Source organism: Perognathus longimembris, chromosome 3, assembly GCF_023159225.1.
Source record: "Perognathus longimembris pacificus isolate PPM17 chromosome 3, ASM2315922v1, whole genome shotgun sequence".
Classification (NCBI taxonomy): Eukaryota; Metazoa; Chordata; class Mammalia; order Rodentia; family Heteromyidae; genus Perognathus; species Perognathus longimembris.
The window spans coordinates 120258294-120273836 of record NC_063163.1 but is presented as its reverse complement, the minus strand read 5'-3'; the positions used below and the strand labels follow the sequence as shown (position 1 = coordinate 120273836).

Genomic DNA, 15543 nt, shown 5'->3' with positions numbered 1-15543 from the left:
TGACTCCTCTAACGTGAGACCCACAGGAAAGCCCGGGCGTTCCTAAACTTAGCTCACTTTCCACGACATCACTGACTGATTCCTGAAGTTCCTCCGCAGGCCGGCCAGCTGTCCCTGGGACCGGGGCAGGGGGAGGAGGGGGGCGGGGGCTGGGAGCTTGTCTTACAGATCAGGTCAGGTCTCCTGCCAGCCTCAGACTTAAGGGCTTCAAAATGGGGACTCTAGAGTTTTCTGCTGAAATAAAACTGTCGTTCACAGTCACCCTCTTTTTTTTTTCTATAACAAAGTATAGCAGGACTAACTTTTGGTTGTTGTGGTTTTTTTGGGGGGGAGGGTGGGCGTTGCAAAATAATTCTAGTCTCAAGAAACTTGGCCTATCTACAAAACTTCAGCAAGGATGGTAATTCTATGCATAGCTGAAAAGGTGGTATTTTGGGCAAAGACTTGATAATATTCGAGGGGACTTAGTATATCCATTGAGCTAGCCTTAGTGGTGTATTTGTGAAGTGGAGTCTCAGTTATACCTGTAAGCTTTTATGCTCTGCCATGCTAGGCAGTCAATCCCAAGCCCTTGCCCAGTGCTGTCACATTACAGGAAGACACTCGTGGTCAACTTATACAAGTGTGGATCTTTCCTTGAAGGTGGTAATATTAAATAACGCTTTCAATGCTGGAAGAACCCGGTAGGGTGAAAATAAGATAAAATTGTATTTATTTATTTATTTGGTCTTGGGCGTTTGGGCTCAGGGCCTGGACACTGCCCCTGAGCTCTTTTGCTCAAGGCTAGTGCTCTAACACTTTGAGACAGCGCCACTTCCAGTTTTCTGGCGATGAAATGGAGACAAGTCTCACAGGCTATGCTGCCCAGGCTGGCTTAGAACTACAATCCTCAGATCTCAGCCTCTTGAGTGGTCAGGATTACGGGAGTAAGCTACTGGCATCTGGTTCAATAAATTAATCTTTAAAAGACTAGACTTAACAAAGAAAGCATAGGCACGATCATTTTAATAACGATACAACATTGGTTTTTAAGGAACAACCCATCAAGGAGAGTGATTTCAATGAAGCCGAAGGGTGAGAACCAATCATGGTGAGATCCAGTTCAGGTTCAGACTCGACTGCCCTTAACCCTGACTTAGGGTCCTGGGAGGTGGTGGGGGGGGGGGTTTGGAAGGGGGGCGCTGTGGGCATCCATTACAATGACGGCACAAAACTGACTCAGAGGGGCAGAGCACGGCCAACCCCATCCCGGCAGGAGGGCTGGAGAGGGGAGCGCTGCTCCTCAGCGGAACAGGCGAGGGTTCACGGAGCACTTCAGGAAGGCGTTGCCTTTCTTCACCAGCATGGGTACCCCGGGGCCTGGGGAGGAAGGCCAGAGGCGGGCTGAGGGGCGGCCAGTGGGCGGGACGCTCCCCCCACATCTCTCCCTTGAGCCCTATGTTATCCTTCCTCGGTACCCCCCCACCCAGTTTTCTTCTCCGTTCTGGATCCTCCATTGATCTCCTCTGGTCCCAGAAAGCCATGGGCACTGAGATGATGAGCAAGGGGCCTTGGATGGGTTCAAGGCTCCAGGAATCATCTTGGTGGAGGGCGACAGTGGAGGGCGAGAGGCACCGCGTGCCTGCAGTTCCCGAGTCCCGTTCTTTCTCACCCACGGCCCCCGCCCCCCTGACCACGCCTCCCGCCCCCCCCCACGCCTCCCGCCCTCCTCCAGGGAGGAGCCAGAAAAGGCCTGAGCCAGGCCAGTGGGCACGGGGCTGGGCTGTTACCCTCGTGGCTGTGGAGTGGGCGCGGGGCTGGGCTCTTAGCCGCGTGGTTGTGGAGTGGGCGCGGGGCTGGGCTCTTACCCGCGTGGCTGTGGAGTGGGCGCGGGGCTGGGCTCTTACCCGCGTGGCTGTGGAGCCATGCCACGGCCTTCCTTTCCAGAAGGTGCCACTCCCCTTTCCGGTCGCTGCAGTTCGCGTGCAGCCAGAGCACGGCCAGCATGGTCGCCCAGTCCGAGCCGTCCACTTGCTACATAACAGACAGAGACCTGGAACTCCCGCCCCGGCAGCGAGCCCTGCAGAGGAGGGGAGGCCGACACCCCAGCCCCCCCTGCCACACCAGGAGAGGGCAGGCCCTCCATGGCTCTGCTTCCATCACCAGCTTGCAAGGCACAAAGCCAGGTCCTGAACCACAGCAATGGCCCCTGGCTCTTGGGGTGAAGGTTCGTGGGTTCTAGACCCAGGGAAGTACGGAGGACGCACTGGAGGGCCTCGAGAGGTTGTCACGTCTTCCGCTAGGAGGACTGGCCGGGAACATACCCCGAGTGGAAGAGGGGCTTGCTGCCCATTGCCACCATCACTCTCGACACGAATTCCTCATACCGGTCCTGCTAATTCCTCGGGCTTCCTGCCTTAGCTTCCAAACGTTCGGTGTCTCTTTTGCTAGCCACCAGTTTAGTTGAGGACAAGCTTGTGTTCCCCTCTCTGAAGCGGGCTCCCCTCCCCTCCACGCCTCTTCACCCGCCTCCCTCCCTCAGAAATAGTCGTCTGTGTGTTTTCTTGAACTCTTACCTCGTCAGGGTAGGAAGTCTGCATATCTTCCAGCTTGAGACCCAGGACCTGAGCCAGAGACCCATCCAGGTTCCAGGAGCCATCTGCATTTTGCAGGTAAATCAGGAGCACCATGGCAGTCTCTTTGCGGACTTCCGAGAGAGGGTAAAAGGAGAAAAGCTGGGTGGTTAGGGGGCGATTGCCTCCTCCGCCCCCCTGAGATGAGCTGCCCATTTCAGAGACCAGCCGGAGCAACCGCAGCCTGTGGCTCTGTCCGCAGAGCCGGGGCGGGAGAGGACCATCCGCGATCGCAGACCCGAGCGGGGCGGCAGCCAGTCTGCCCAGGCGGAGAGGACGAATGGGCTCCGCTCAGCGGAGCCCCTCTAGGCTCCCGGGGGGGCCATGGTTTCGGGGCCTGCGGCGGTAGCTCGTGAGGCTGGGCCCAGCCTGGCAAATCTAACCGCTGGACAAGGCTCACCTTCCGCCTCACTCGCTTCAGTCCTGGACCCCCGAGGAAGAGAAAGCTCTGGGACAGCAGAGCAGCGAAGATGGAGGGCTCGGCCCCCCGACATCAGAGACGCCAAGCAGGGCTCGCTCACCTTTATGGCCGCCTTTCGAGCCGGAAGACTGGGCGTTCTGGCTCAGGAAAGGGGCTCTCACCACATCTGGAGGGGCAACACACACAGACACGGGTGAGGCCGCGTGGGGGGGGGGGTGGCGGAGACGGCGCGCGGTAAGCCCACTCACCGCTCCTCTGGTAGGTCAGGGCGGCACAGACACCGGACTGGCGCCCGCGGTGGTGAAGGAGAGACGATGAGGTGGCTGCCAAGGCTGAAAAACACGCGTGGGGAGGTTGAGGCAGGCCGCCGCGCTCTCCGTGGCAGGGACAGACAATCAGGGCCGGTGGCCTGCGGCCCGCCCTCCACTCTACCCCCAGCCCCCCTCCACCGCACCCCTGCACCCTGAGCTCCCGTTCAGCTTCGCGCTGCGCCCTCCGACGTGCCCGGCACACAGGGCGCGGAGCCCCCCCGCGCGGATCTCCGTCCGTCCCGCGCGGTGCTCCGCCCCGGCGCTCACCTCTGCTGTAGCACTGCGCCCGCGAGGCCGTGGACACCGACGAGAAGAGCACGGGCCTCGGCATCTCCCTGTGCGCCATGGGGCCCTGCACCGGCTCGTTGAGCTCCTTGTTGATGGCCACGAACGCCGTGAAGGAGCTCATGACCCCAGACTCCAGGCTGGTCCTCAGCACCTCCATCTTGCTCCTGCCGATGGTCTCCCGGAAGCCCAGGTCCTTGGTCTGGATCAAGGACTTGGCGGCAAGGCGGTGAAGGGTGAGGCTGAAAGGGAAAACTCCTGAGCTGCAGAGGAAAATAAAAGCCACCCCCCTGCCGGGGCCTTGAGACCCTGCTAGGCTGTGCTAACCGAGAGAGGGAAGCGCAGGGCTGAACACAACACGAGACCAGAATGGGCTAGAAAAGAAAACGGATTACAGCGAAATGACGGGGTTCAGGAGTTTAATCAGAGCAGGGAAGAGAAAAGAATGAAAAGGGAGAAAAATAAGAGAGTTCTTACTTGGCATCAGGCTTGGGTTGTAGCAAAAATGTCACCTTATTCTCGAAACTCTTGCCCTGTAGGGTGTACTTCAGACATACCTCTCCGGTCGCCTCGGTTGGCTACGAATAAGAGCAGAGCAGGCGTGATCAAAGGGAGAGCGCCCCAGAATCGCTCCCCAGCTCAGGGCGTGAAAATGCCCGGCTCGGGCGGGAAGGGCTGGGAAGCCGGTATGGGAACGCCACCCGACAGGCAGGACAGCACCTCGCTGAGAGCTCTACCGCAGCGAGAAGAGAAGGGGATAGAAGCGGGGCTCACCGGCATCACCCCGCTCAGCTGGGCATACACGATTAACCTCTGACCCCTAAAGATGGCCGTCTGCTCTGGAGAAGTCAGGCTTACAGACAGACCGGGAGGCAAATCCCAGCTCAGAGAGACGTCTTCTACCACAGACTGGAGAGACCGCTCCAGAGACCTGAGCGCCTAAGAACAGAAGCCAAACGGACCAATAAGAATAACATGACGATAATGTTATGTCACTTGCCGAGAAATGGGAACCATGTCAAGTGCGGTAAGCCAAGCTCAGAGAGACACACCCTCCATGTTTCCTCGCAGGGGCAGAAGCTACATGTAAAATGCTGGCCATGATAAATGATACAGGACTCTAGGCATCCACACACAAAATAATGACCGTGACAGCTACTACCAGTTAAGTATTTATTCTGATATGGTATGTGTTAGGTTTCATCCTTAACCTTATATTTGGATTAAGGATTTCTTTTGCTCTGCACGCAGTGGAGCTAAAGTTGAAAGATTTAACATAAATATGAGCGAAGAAAATGTTTAGGAAACATTCCTCTAAAGAAGAAAATGATATAAACACCAAGTGAAAAAGAGGGTCTTGAAAACTACAACCAGGGATGATGTCTCTTTATACATATGAGTAACATCAGGCATCATTTTCCACCCTTCCAGCCTCCCACATAGCACTTGTGCTCCTTTGCCTACATTCTATACTGTTTCCATGGGTGATGGGCTACAGTACCGGAGAGACGCGGAGTCTCAAACTTGACACCAGAACTCAGCGTTCCCCAGTCCGATTTTCAACGGAAGCCCCTCAAATTCTTTTCAGTATTTTGATTCTCCTCTTGTGGCTCCCAGGGCCAGATACCTGACGCTGCTGCCCCTCACCTTCGCCTGCATCCTGTCCTTGCCGGTGATGAACTCGGCAGTGCCCCCTGACACCCGGGCAATGTTTTTTATTAAACTGGTGGAGGCGCCTTCTCCAATACCAAATGAGAAACACCTGCAATCATTAAAAAAAAAAAAAAGACAGAGATTAGTGACAGGTACTCAAGAACGGAATTAGCAAATTAACACTCAAAGGCATACGCATAAGGAGAGAGATAGCATCCTTTCTTAACCAAAAGTAGATAAGCACCATTGACTGAGGGCATGTCAGGACCCATTTTACAAACCGCTATAACTCAGTGCTGCAGTTGGATGCTCGTGGGTCTCCCAAGGAGAAGCCCTCTGCTTTATTGCAGGTGAAGATCTCAAGCTCTGAGTATCATGGGAGCCAGTCCAGAATCACTGTTGTATTCAATGGCAGAGTGGGCATTGGAGCCCTGGGCTTTCTGGCTACCAGGCTTCCCTGAGAACCATGGGAGGGAAATGGCCCCACCCCACACACCATCCGGCAGCCCTCTTCCCAGCGAGGCCCTGGGGTGGGGGGAGGTGGGGGGGGGGCACTGCTCTCCCGGCAGGCCGGGAGGGAGGGCCTCCACTTGCCCGGCCCCTGCCACCAGCTAAGGGTGGTTCCTTCATCACAATTTGGTTTCTCAAGCAGAGCTGCCTGGTCACAGAAGCTTTAGATACAATATCCAAACTCCCATAAAAACAAGAACTCGGGAAAACATGAATAGTTGACAGTAATTCCTCACAAATTCCCTAGGTCCAGATAGCTCCCTAGTAATTTCTAATAAATAATCTAAGAAAAAAAATCTTGTAGAAAACAAAAAAAAAAGCAACCTATGATGCCATTTCAGATGGACAGAAAATGTGACAAGATTTTGTAAGAAAGAAAAGAAAATTCGCCCTCTTCCTTCTGCAATAAGGACAAAATAACATTATTTTTGAAGTACTAAAGTTAAAATGGTCAGTCCCTTGGATAAAGTAACACTGTGTCATACCTGTGCCTCTTGCTGTGGAACTTAACTTGTTTAATTACATGGAAAGTCTCAGCCACCTCTCCATCAGTGAAGACAAAAACCTGGACAAAGAAAGACAACACTCAACAACAGTCAAGTCTGAGGACTTGAAAAATGAACTGATTTTAGAGGCGTCGAGCTGGCACTGGCTCCTCCGTGTTCCAGGATGAAAGAAAAGAACGTAAGCTAAAGCCCTTCCTGCCTGATTTTCACATGGACCCCAGTTGGAAGGGGCGTTGAGCTGTTTCCCCCTCCGGCCTGAGGACGAGGTGACAGCCGGTCCCAGGTTGGCTTCGTGGGTAGAACTGTTGGACCGTCGAGTTGTCTTTCTGCTTGCTTGCTTTTCTTGCACACCTACCCTGTGTTGGTTCGAGTCTGTTCAGACCCCTGGGTGTCTCCGCCCCTTCTAACATCAGCGTCCCCTGAAAACCTTGTCCCTGCGTGGTGCTGAGGAGGAAGAGGAGGAGTGCCCGTTCTCCTTCTCCTTTGCTACGTGAGAGGAGGCCGGAGCAGACACCGTGTTCACGTGTGTGTGTGTGTGCGTGTGCGTGTGTGCGTGCGATCGCACAGCCCCGCCCGGGCACGCAGGGGCGTACATTCGGGGACAGGCCCCCCTCTCTCTGCCTGCCTCTTACCTGCAGCGGGTGGCCCGGGATGGGACACCCCCTGAACACATTCTGGAGTGGGGTCAGGATCTCGGTGCCCCCTAGGTCTGCCGCCATGAGCTTCACCCTCTCCACCGCCTCCTCCATCGTCTTCTGAGTGTACTTCACGCTCTCCCTGACAGACACGCACAGCCGCAACGGGTGACCCCACGCTGCCCCACGGGGCCCTGCCAGCTCTCCACTCCCCCAGCCTTTCTTTCCAGTGTTTTTTCTTTTCTCTTCTGCTGGCCTTTCTAGGAACTTACGGGAAGAAGGCCTCGTAGGAAGCGCCGAATCCGTAGATGTTGAAATAGCAGCCCATGGGCAGACTCTTGAGCAGCAGGACCAGCGTCTCCTGAAGGTGACAGGGCCGGGAGGCGGCATGAGAGGCCCCGTGGGGACAGACAGGCGCCCCATTGGGCTCTTGACCCTGATGACCTTGAGCCCAAGGGCGGCCTCCCTTCCCTCCTAGCCGATAGAGAACGCATCCACGTGAGCCTCCCCGAACCCCCCAGACTCCTCTCCATTGTCACACACACGCGCGCACACACACACGCACACACGCACACCCGCAGCAGAGCGAGCATGCCTCTACCTTGGCAGCCTCTATGCGCGTTTGGGAGCGGTTCTCCTTTCCCATGGGGCACTGCATGCTTCCGGAGCGATCCATGAGGAAGACGAACTCTCCACAGGTCCTCGAGGCCTCCACTTCGGGGATCTCCGGGTAGAAGCTCACCATGGCCCACGCGTCCCCCATCAGACTGTCTGCACACACAGCACAGAACCCCGGGGGTGAAAAGGAGCTCGGGTTCCCAAAGGCACCCCCACCCCACCATCAAAGGCAGTGGATTTGACTGGGGAAACTCAAATCCAACGCCCAGGGATGTGTCGGCTTGCAGCGGGCCGGGAGGGAGACAGAGTCCTATGAAAGCGAAGGAAGCCGGGCTCCCGGGCAGGCGTGATCCTGACAGTACACTCCCTTAGCAGCTTAGCAAGCGAAGGGATGGACTAGGAGGCACATCCCAACCGTCGCCCAGGGGGCACCCATTCATCTGAGAAGGGAAGCCTTCCCTCCACGCCGCCTCAACGGGCATCCATCGCAAGGGCTCAATTGTGACTTGACCAGAAAGATGGCTGCTCCTGAGCATCAAACAGACGATCAGAGCAGTCACGAGGATGGAAGGGAGCCGAGGTGCATGTGGGGGGGTGGAGGGGTGGGGGGGGGGGGTTCGTGCCGAGACACAGCTGGTTTTAGTAAGCGCAGAACTCTGACATAATCAGCAAGGCTGCCAGGAGACGCGCGTGAGTGCATGCACGCTGGATTCGTAACGAGCACCACGTGTGTTTTCGCTCTGTGCTTCTCTCGGGCAGACGCGGATTGTCTGTTCCTCCGCCGCTCCGGGTCTCTCGTTCTCCAGTGCGCCATGACAGCCCCTCCTCGGACGGCCTGGGCTCTTCCTCGCGGGAACCCAGGGGCACCGGGCACCGCGCACGCGCGTCCGAAGGTCTCTAACTGCACGTGGCGCGCTCTGGTTCGGGGACCCGGGTGAGGGCTCGGCTCAGGGTAAGCCCCGGCTAACATCATGGAGTTGGGCTTGCGTTTGTTGCATCAGACTATCATGTGAAATGATAAAGGCGAGGAAGAAATACCTGGCTGGGCTTCCGGGTCCCCCATCTCCACCACCACGCTGGGGCTGTGCACCTCCGTGTAGTAAACCAGGAGCTCCACGTCGCGATCGAACTTGTGCCCTTCCTCCAAGGAGACCTGAGCGGGGGCCCGCGAAGGACGGGGTGAGAGCCGGGCCCGTGGCTCCCCCCGGGGGTGGCGTGATGGGAGACGGAGAGGACGGCGCCCGGGCCGGGGCTACCTGAGCGCAGGTCTTGTCGCCGCCCGGGAAGGCCAGGGGGCTGAGGGCGCAGTTGGACTGGACCCGCTGGACGCCGTGCTGGGAGCGGAGGGCGGCGCGCAGCCGCAGCGTGTAGGGCAGCTGCTCCAGCGGGGCGAGCGGGCTCTTCAGGTCCAGGCTGCTGTCCCCCGGCAGCGCTGCAAAACCAGACCTCCGTGCCGGTGACCTCGCCGGCTTTCTGTAGCCCGTCTGTGGATGCGGGGGGGGGGGGCGGGGAGGGCCCCACTGGGGACAGGGCGGGGACTCTCACCTGCCAGGTGGTATCTGGGATTGAGGACGGCGGGGAGCACGTAGCGCAGGGCCCCGTCGGCTTCCAGGGGCAGCTCCTGGACGTACTTCAGGGTGAGGGCCACCTTGGCACCCGGCTGCAGGTTCCCCACGTTGCAGCGGAACACGTCCCGCGAGCACGCGTCCTCTTCCAGCAAGTACGCCTGGTAGCCCTGGGCCAGGGCCTCCTCGTACTTCTGATGGGCCTGGGGAGGGCAAGAGGACAGAGCGCTGAGGACCAAGGGCCCAGCACCGCCCAGACAGCATCAGTCGAGTGCAGAACACGGCCCGGCAGTCAGCGCCAGAGCCAGGGAGGCAGTGTGATTGATGGCCTGTGGATTTCACAGGATGCCTCTAGTTCCGTCCCCTCCTCGCCCCTTCGTTATTATTCGTGTATTATTATTAATTATTATTACCCTTTTAGGCAAATAATAGAAAGTCGTGGACGTTCCCTGCGGGAAAGGCTGAGTTTTATGGCACGGTAGAGCATGTCTTCAGGAAATAGGAAGTGAGGCGAGAATGGACTCTCCTCCTCACCTTCATCTTGTCCTGTAATTCCGCTACAATTCTCTTCTCATCCACAAGCGCCTCGAAGCTGTAGACGGCGGAGTCTTCATCCATGGGGAACACGAAGAAGGCCTCCAAGGGGACGTTCTCCTCATTTTCATAGTTCAGGGTCGCAGACACGCTGGCCACAAACTCGCAGATGGACAACTCCACGGAGATGCTCTTCAGTGCCACTGAGGCGAGACCAGGCAGCAGAGTTCAGCAAGCTTTCCTACACCACCGCCCTCGAGCTCAAGACCTGGCGGGGCACCCCAGAGACACGGCAAGTCGGAGTCACCAGCCTGGCTTACCTGGCTTGTTCTGACCAGCAAGTAGGCCACTGGCACGCACCATGGTGGAATGAAGTTTCTGTGGAAAAGACTCATTGTGAGCAGAGGGACTTACCGGGCATTATCCATCCAACACCAGCATCTTACGCGCGTGTCTCAAGCAGACGAACACAGCCAGAGGGGTAGTGCTGACGCTAGAAAGGCAGAGAGAAGTGGGCAGAGACGCCAGTAGGAAGGCCCCTACTGAACACCTACCCGGGCTGTAAGACTTACCCAGTGCCACTCCACAGGAAATCATCCGAACACATTGAGGCTGCCTCACGCACCAAGCCCACCTTTGCAAACGTGTTTACTCCTGGGCCTTTATCCAAAGGGCGCAGCCATGTTCACTGCTGCCCTCTTCACCATAGCCAAGTTACATTTTATATATAAGTACATATGTGTACATAAGAGAGAGAGATACATACACACGCCTGTACGTGTGTGTGTGTGTGTGTGCGTGGAGAGAGAGGAAAAAAACACTTTCTTGACCCGTGTATATGAGTATATACAAGAAAATGTGATGAATGGATGGACAGACAGACAGACAGGTGTCACATTCTGACAGCAGCGCCAAGCACACGCAGGAGCATGGAAAAGGCTTCCGTACAACGCATCGGAGGGCAGGTAGAGGAGGCTGGGGCGGGGAAGGAGAGAGTCCCTCGTCACAGCTGCAGAATCAAGCAGGAGACTCCCACGAGCGAAGGGTGGAAAGCCTGACCCACTCAGAGCTCCCAGGGTTGACCATCAGACGCCAGAAGCGCGCCTGGGTCCCTTACGGCGAAAACAGCATCCACCTCCCGATTCTAAGTCCAGAGCAAACCCCTGGCCGAGGGAGCCCCCCACACCGCACCCCGCCCCCTTCCTGCTGCGCACGGCGTTATTCAGAGGAAGAATGACTGTCTCTCCGCATGCAACCTCAGATTTCCACCAGGAGAGAACGGCCCGGGGAGGCCACCGAGGAGAGGCCTTGCATTCGAGGTGTGGAGGGAGGAGGGAGGGAACCCTCAGACATGAGATGCCAGGGTGAGGGCTCAGCCGCAGCAGGGGAGGGGGGGGGAGGAAAACGCAGCCGGCCACACCCTGCAGCCTGTTGCTGGAAGAAGGAAGCACGGAGGAGGAGATTTAGGACGACCCTGGCCTTCTCAGCCCTGAAGTTTTCACTTCCCGGGTATTTACAGAAAGGACAGCGTGAGCCCCACGTCCTCGCCCAGCGTGGCTGAGCCCTGCAGGGCGGCTGAAAGCCTGGCTCCCACCGCACAAACCCCGGATAACACTGAGAACAGCTCCTTGAGGAAGAAGAGGTTGGGGTCAGGAGTGGGGGAGGCGGAGAGACAGAGGGGGATCGGGAAGGGGATTGCAAGCAGACGGCGCCTCTGTTCACAGCTTCACCACCACCCGAGATCACAGACAGCATCACGGATCACAAACCAGGGCAGCCCCCGCGGGTCAGGTCGGAAGGCCGGCAGTGGGGAGGCCGCGGGGCGGGAGGTCCCGGTGGTCAGACGCAGCCTCCGAGCTGGGCTGGAGCTGGGCTCCGCTCACCGCCTTCCCTCCGCAGCCCCAAGCTCTGAGTCACCACCACCCAGCCAGCTGCAGCCCAGCCAGCGGCAGAGGCAAGGCCCGCCCCCTGCTAGGGAGCCCGTACAATGCAGGGGTCTATCCGGCTAAGGGACTGAGGGAAAATTCTTAAGCAAATACTCAAACATCTGCTTTGGAAGGGGAAAATCAAAGTCTTTAAGCGTAGCACCTTTGCATTTTTCTTCACCCTGGCCTCAGCAAAGTTCTGATTAGAGGATATACTAATGGAACAGATCTATGTGTCAGCTGGAAATGTTACAACCACCTCCCTCTCTATCAGTCTTCATGACCAAGGCTGTCTTTGTGAGCACTCCTGCTAATAAGACTCTGAGGGGTGCTCTACCCTTGCCTCCCAGCTCTGACTTGAAGCTCCAGCCCTTGGTCAGGCCCAGTGGCAGGCAGCGTATGGCAGGCAGCATACATTTCTGCTCAAGTGTGAAAACACCCAGTCACCAAAGACCCAGTTTTCCTGGCCTGGGTTCCTTACTGAGCTTCTCATCAGGATAATGAAGCCAAGTGCTTGTATAACAATGTATACACACACACACATAGGATAGATGCATATGTAAGTACGTGTGTGTGTGTGTGTGTGTGTGTGTGTGTAGGTAGGTAGGTATGTCTCCTCAGATCTCAACCTCTCGAGTATCTGGGGATCACCATAGCCTGGCCAGTTCCTTTTTGATAGGGAGAACACAGTATAAATTACACGCCACGTGTGGCAGTCCATGCCTATAATCCCAGCTACTCAGAAGGCAGAGGGAGGAGGATGGCGATTTCAACACCAGTCCCGGTAACGTTAAGGTGACCCTAACTCAAAATACAAAATACACAAGATGATTCTAAGCAAAATGAACCCCAAGTTATGGAAACAAGTAGTTTATCATTGTTATTTTCAACATACCATGTGAAATTATGCCTTTTTCTTTTGTTTTTCTTCTCCATAGTTTTACCCCTGATATCACCATAACTGATTTGGTACCCTGGATATTGTATATATGTGTATTGGAACTAAGGAAGGGAAGGGGAATATCAAAATGGAGGGGCAAAGGATAAAAGGTGAACCAATGCAACAGCAATACTTACAAAACTATATACTGTAAACCAACTGTACAACTCATAGTGGGGGAGGGAAGGGGGAAAGTGGGAGAAATGAGGGAGGAGGTAACAAGTTGGATAAGAAATATATTCATGGCCTTATTATGTATGACACTGTAACCCCTCCGTACATAACTTTGACAATAAAGAAATAAATTTTAAGAAATACAAAGTGATCATGATTCAAGGTCAGCTGGAGCAAAGCACTTTGGGAGACTCAATTGCAACTGGGCCCGATGGCCCACGCCTGTTTACCCAGGAGACAGAGGCACAGAAGCAGGCATGCAACATTGTGCCAGCCATCCCCAGAGATGCAGGAAGCACAGCAGGAGAAGCACAGCCCGGGCTGCACCAGACATAGAGAGAAACTGCTTGGAAAATAACCAGTGTGAAGAAGGAAGCATGGTTCAAGCTGGAGCATCTGCCTAGCAAGCAAGCGTGAACGGATTATATGCAGATTGGATCGATAGATGACAGACGATAGATAGATAGATAAATAGATAGATAGATAGATGATAGACAGGCAGACAATAGATAAACACACAGAGCTATGCGAACCAAAGGCTCTGCGTGTGACTGGGTGGTAGAGCACCAGCCAGGCAAGGGGAGGGCGTAGTAAATCTGTAAGCAAACAGGAAAGCCTGGCTGTGGGCCGCCCGTCCCAGGAGTCTCGGCCCTCTTTGTGGGTGAGGGTAGCACAGCGCAGGGGCTGCTCACGTGAGCCTGACGAGTTACCTCATTGCACCATCGTGTCATGAGACTGAAATCACTGGACCACTGGTGCCTTCCAGCCCCGTGGTACCTGACTGATCTATTGGGCTCACCTCGAGGCACCTCAGAATTGTCCGGGACAATGATTTTGTTTTGTCTCTGGGACATCTTCCTGCTCCCCAGAATCTCTCTTACGGGAATGTCACAAACTAGAACATTCCCTTCATGTTGTCTCTCTCCTAGGACACACTGGAACACAGACTGCTTAAACTGGGCAAATGGTTCCTGAACTTCTAATACAGGAGTTCTAACTTTAAGGTGACCAGTGCGCCCCTGGATTATCATCGCTTTTGCACCCTGTGCCCTGCTGTGTATGCAATGTCCCCCTAAAACTGTGTGTCCTTCTTGGCTAATCACAGATGCTTCATGGACACTTGCCATTCAATGTTTGTTGGAAAATAATGAATTGTGTACACATTAGTAAATAAATGAATGAATAACTACAAATGGATGAATAACCCAAAAAAGAATTAAGTTTCACATGCTTCTTCCCAGAATCTTTATTGAGTGGTCAGGAGACGTAACATAGAGGCCACAATAAACACCAACACGTGAAGGGTTCCAACACTTGGGGCCTCCGGCATCTCCCGCCCTGCCCGGCGGACACCGTCCAACTCTGCTCCCCTGTGTTCCGGTCTGGGGCCACCAGGACCACATCAGCAAAGAAGCTTGCTTTGCTCTTGAGCCTGCGGAAGTGGAGGCTGCTGGGAATGAGGCATGCAAAGCCCGTGCTCTGGGGAAGGTCATGGCCCCAGGACGGCCCCCATTCTCACGCTCCCTAGGCCGGGCTTGAACCAGGGCTTCCCGCCTCTCAGCCAGCTGAGCCACTCCTGCCCACATTTAAGTCAATCAGGTTAGTACGGTGTAGTGGCCTCTGAATAACTGTTTCACAAACACACAGCACATGAAAAATAATAAACATTAAAGTGAACACGTAGATATGAGATAGAAGTATCAGGTGCGCCTTTCAAAATGTACCACTCCATAAAGAATATTGTATGCAAAGAAATTATATTTATCTCCCATACAGTTGTCTACCTGCTCGCCCTCTTTCTCCCCCCCCCTTCAAATTGTATCAAGTAGTTAGTTGTACACGTGCTTAATAAGGCTCTTGACTTTGGGGATTTCAATGATTAATACCCACAGGAAGACCAAGATGATTTAAAATTTTCCTGGTTGCGATATCATTGCAGTTCCTGGAGAATAGAGGACATCATCGCAAGGCTGCTGAAATTCACTCCGATGGGTGGCCTTCGGCTCGACCCTGAGTGAAGAGGAGGGGAATTCTGCAGAGCCTCTCCCAGGCCGTCGGGGAGGGGGCTGTAGGCAGGAGGAGCTTCCTCCTGCGAGGACAAAGGAGAACAACTTGCGGCAGCCACAAGGGCTCCCTGCCTGCCATGTAAGTGCCAGGGTGTATTCTTTGTTTTCACCCTAGTGCCCAACCCGGAGATCAGAAAACAACAGGCACACAGATTGATATAGATGAGAGATGACAGACAGACAGATGCATGCATACATATATGCATTCGTATCTATGTAGACAGGTGCATGGGTAGATGTAGAGGTTGGTAAGAGATACAAGATAGAGAGACAGAGAAACACTGAGGCAAATACATTCTCGTCTTAGACAAGGTCGATGGGTTGATATGTAATGTACAGATGTCTCTTATATTGGAAAACTTGAAACCAGGCCGAAAAAGATCACCATTTTTCAAACTAGGGAACTAAGAGAGGATTCTTGACTTGAGAGGACTCGAGTCTCCCTGGGATGAAATGAGTGGTGTTGAGCATGGATCTGATTAGATAGAGCGTTGCAGTCTGGATCCTGAGGCAGACGCGGCCAGCTGCTCATCTCTCCCGAATTCTAGAAACTCCGCAGCTCGCAGTGGGAGTTCCACCATCAAAAGATTGTTTCCCTTGACCACGTGCTCACCGTGGGCCCTCTGATCTAGGGGGACAGTGCGGGGAGGCACTGTGGCGCTTGTGTTTGTGGCTTCCGTAAGCACGGATGGAGACGTGAGGGTGAAGATGGGGCCCCGGAGGCAGCCCCCCGCCCGGCGCTGTAGGCACAGAGTCTTGGGTGTGGCCCCCTAGAATCACCAAGGAGC

General features: G+C 55.1%; 1 protein-coding gene across 1 annotated transcript; it reads right to left on the bottom strand.

Annotated features, from left to right (window-relative positions):
* Positions 1-990: 990 nt before the first annotated feature.
* Positions 991-11545, bottom strand: Vwa5a (von Willebrand factor A domain containing 5A). The gene is made up of 19 exons (XM_048344035.1): positions 11420-11545; positions 9971-10028; positions 9651-9853; positions 9097-9319; positions 8808-8983; positions 8590-8704; positions 7535-7704; positions 7206-7294; positions 6931-7075; positions 6278-6357; positions 5277-5391; positions 4404-4568; positions 4107-4207; positions 3612-3871; positions 3282-3365; positions 3134-3199; positions 2556-2686; positions 1887-2013; positions 991-1359 (listed from the first exon to the last, which is right to left on the bottom strand). The coding sequence occupies exons 2-19, from the start codon at positions 10011-10013 to the stop codon at positions 1283-1285; spliced, it is 2370 nt and encodes a 789-aa protein (XP_048199992.1). The 5' UTR covers positions 10014-10028; positions 11420-11545; the 3' UTR covers positions 991-1282.
* Positions 11546-15543: the final 3998 nt, after the last annotated feature.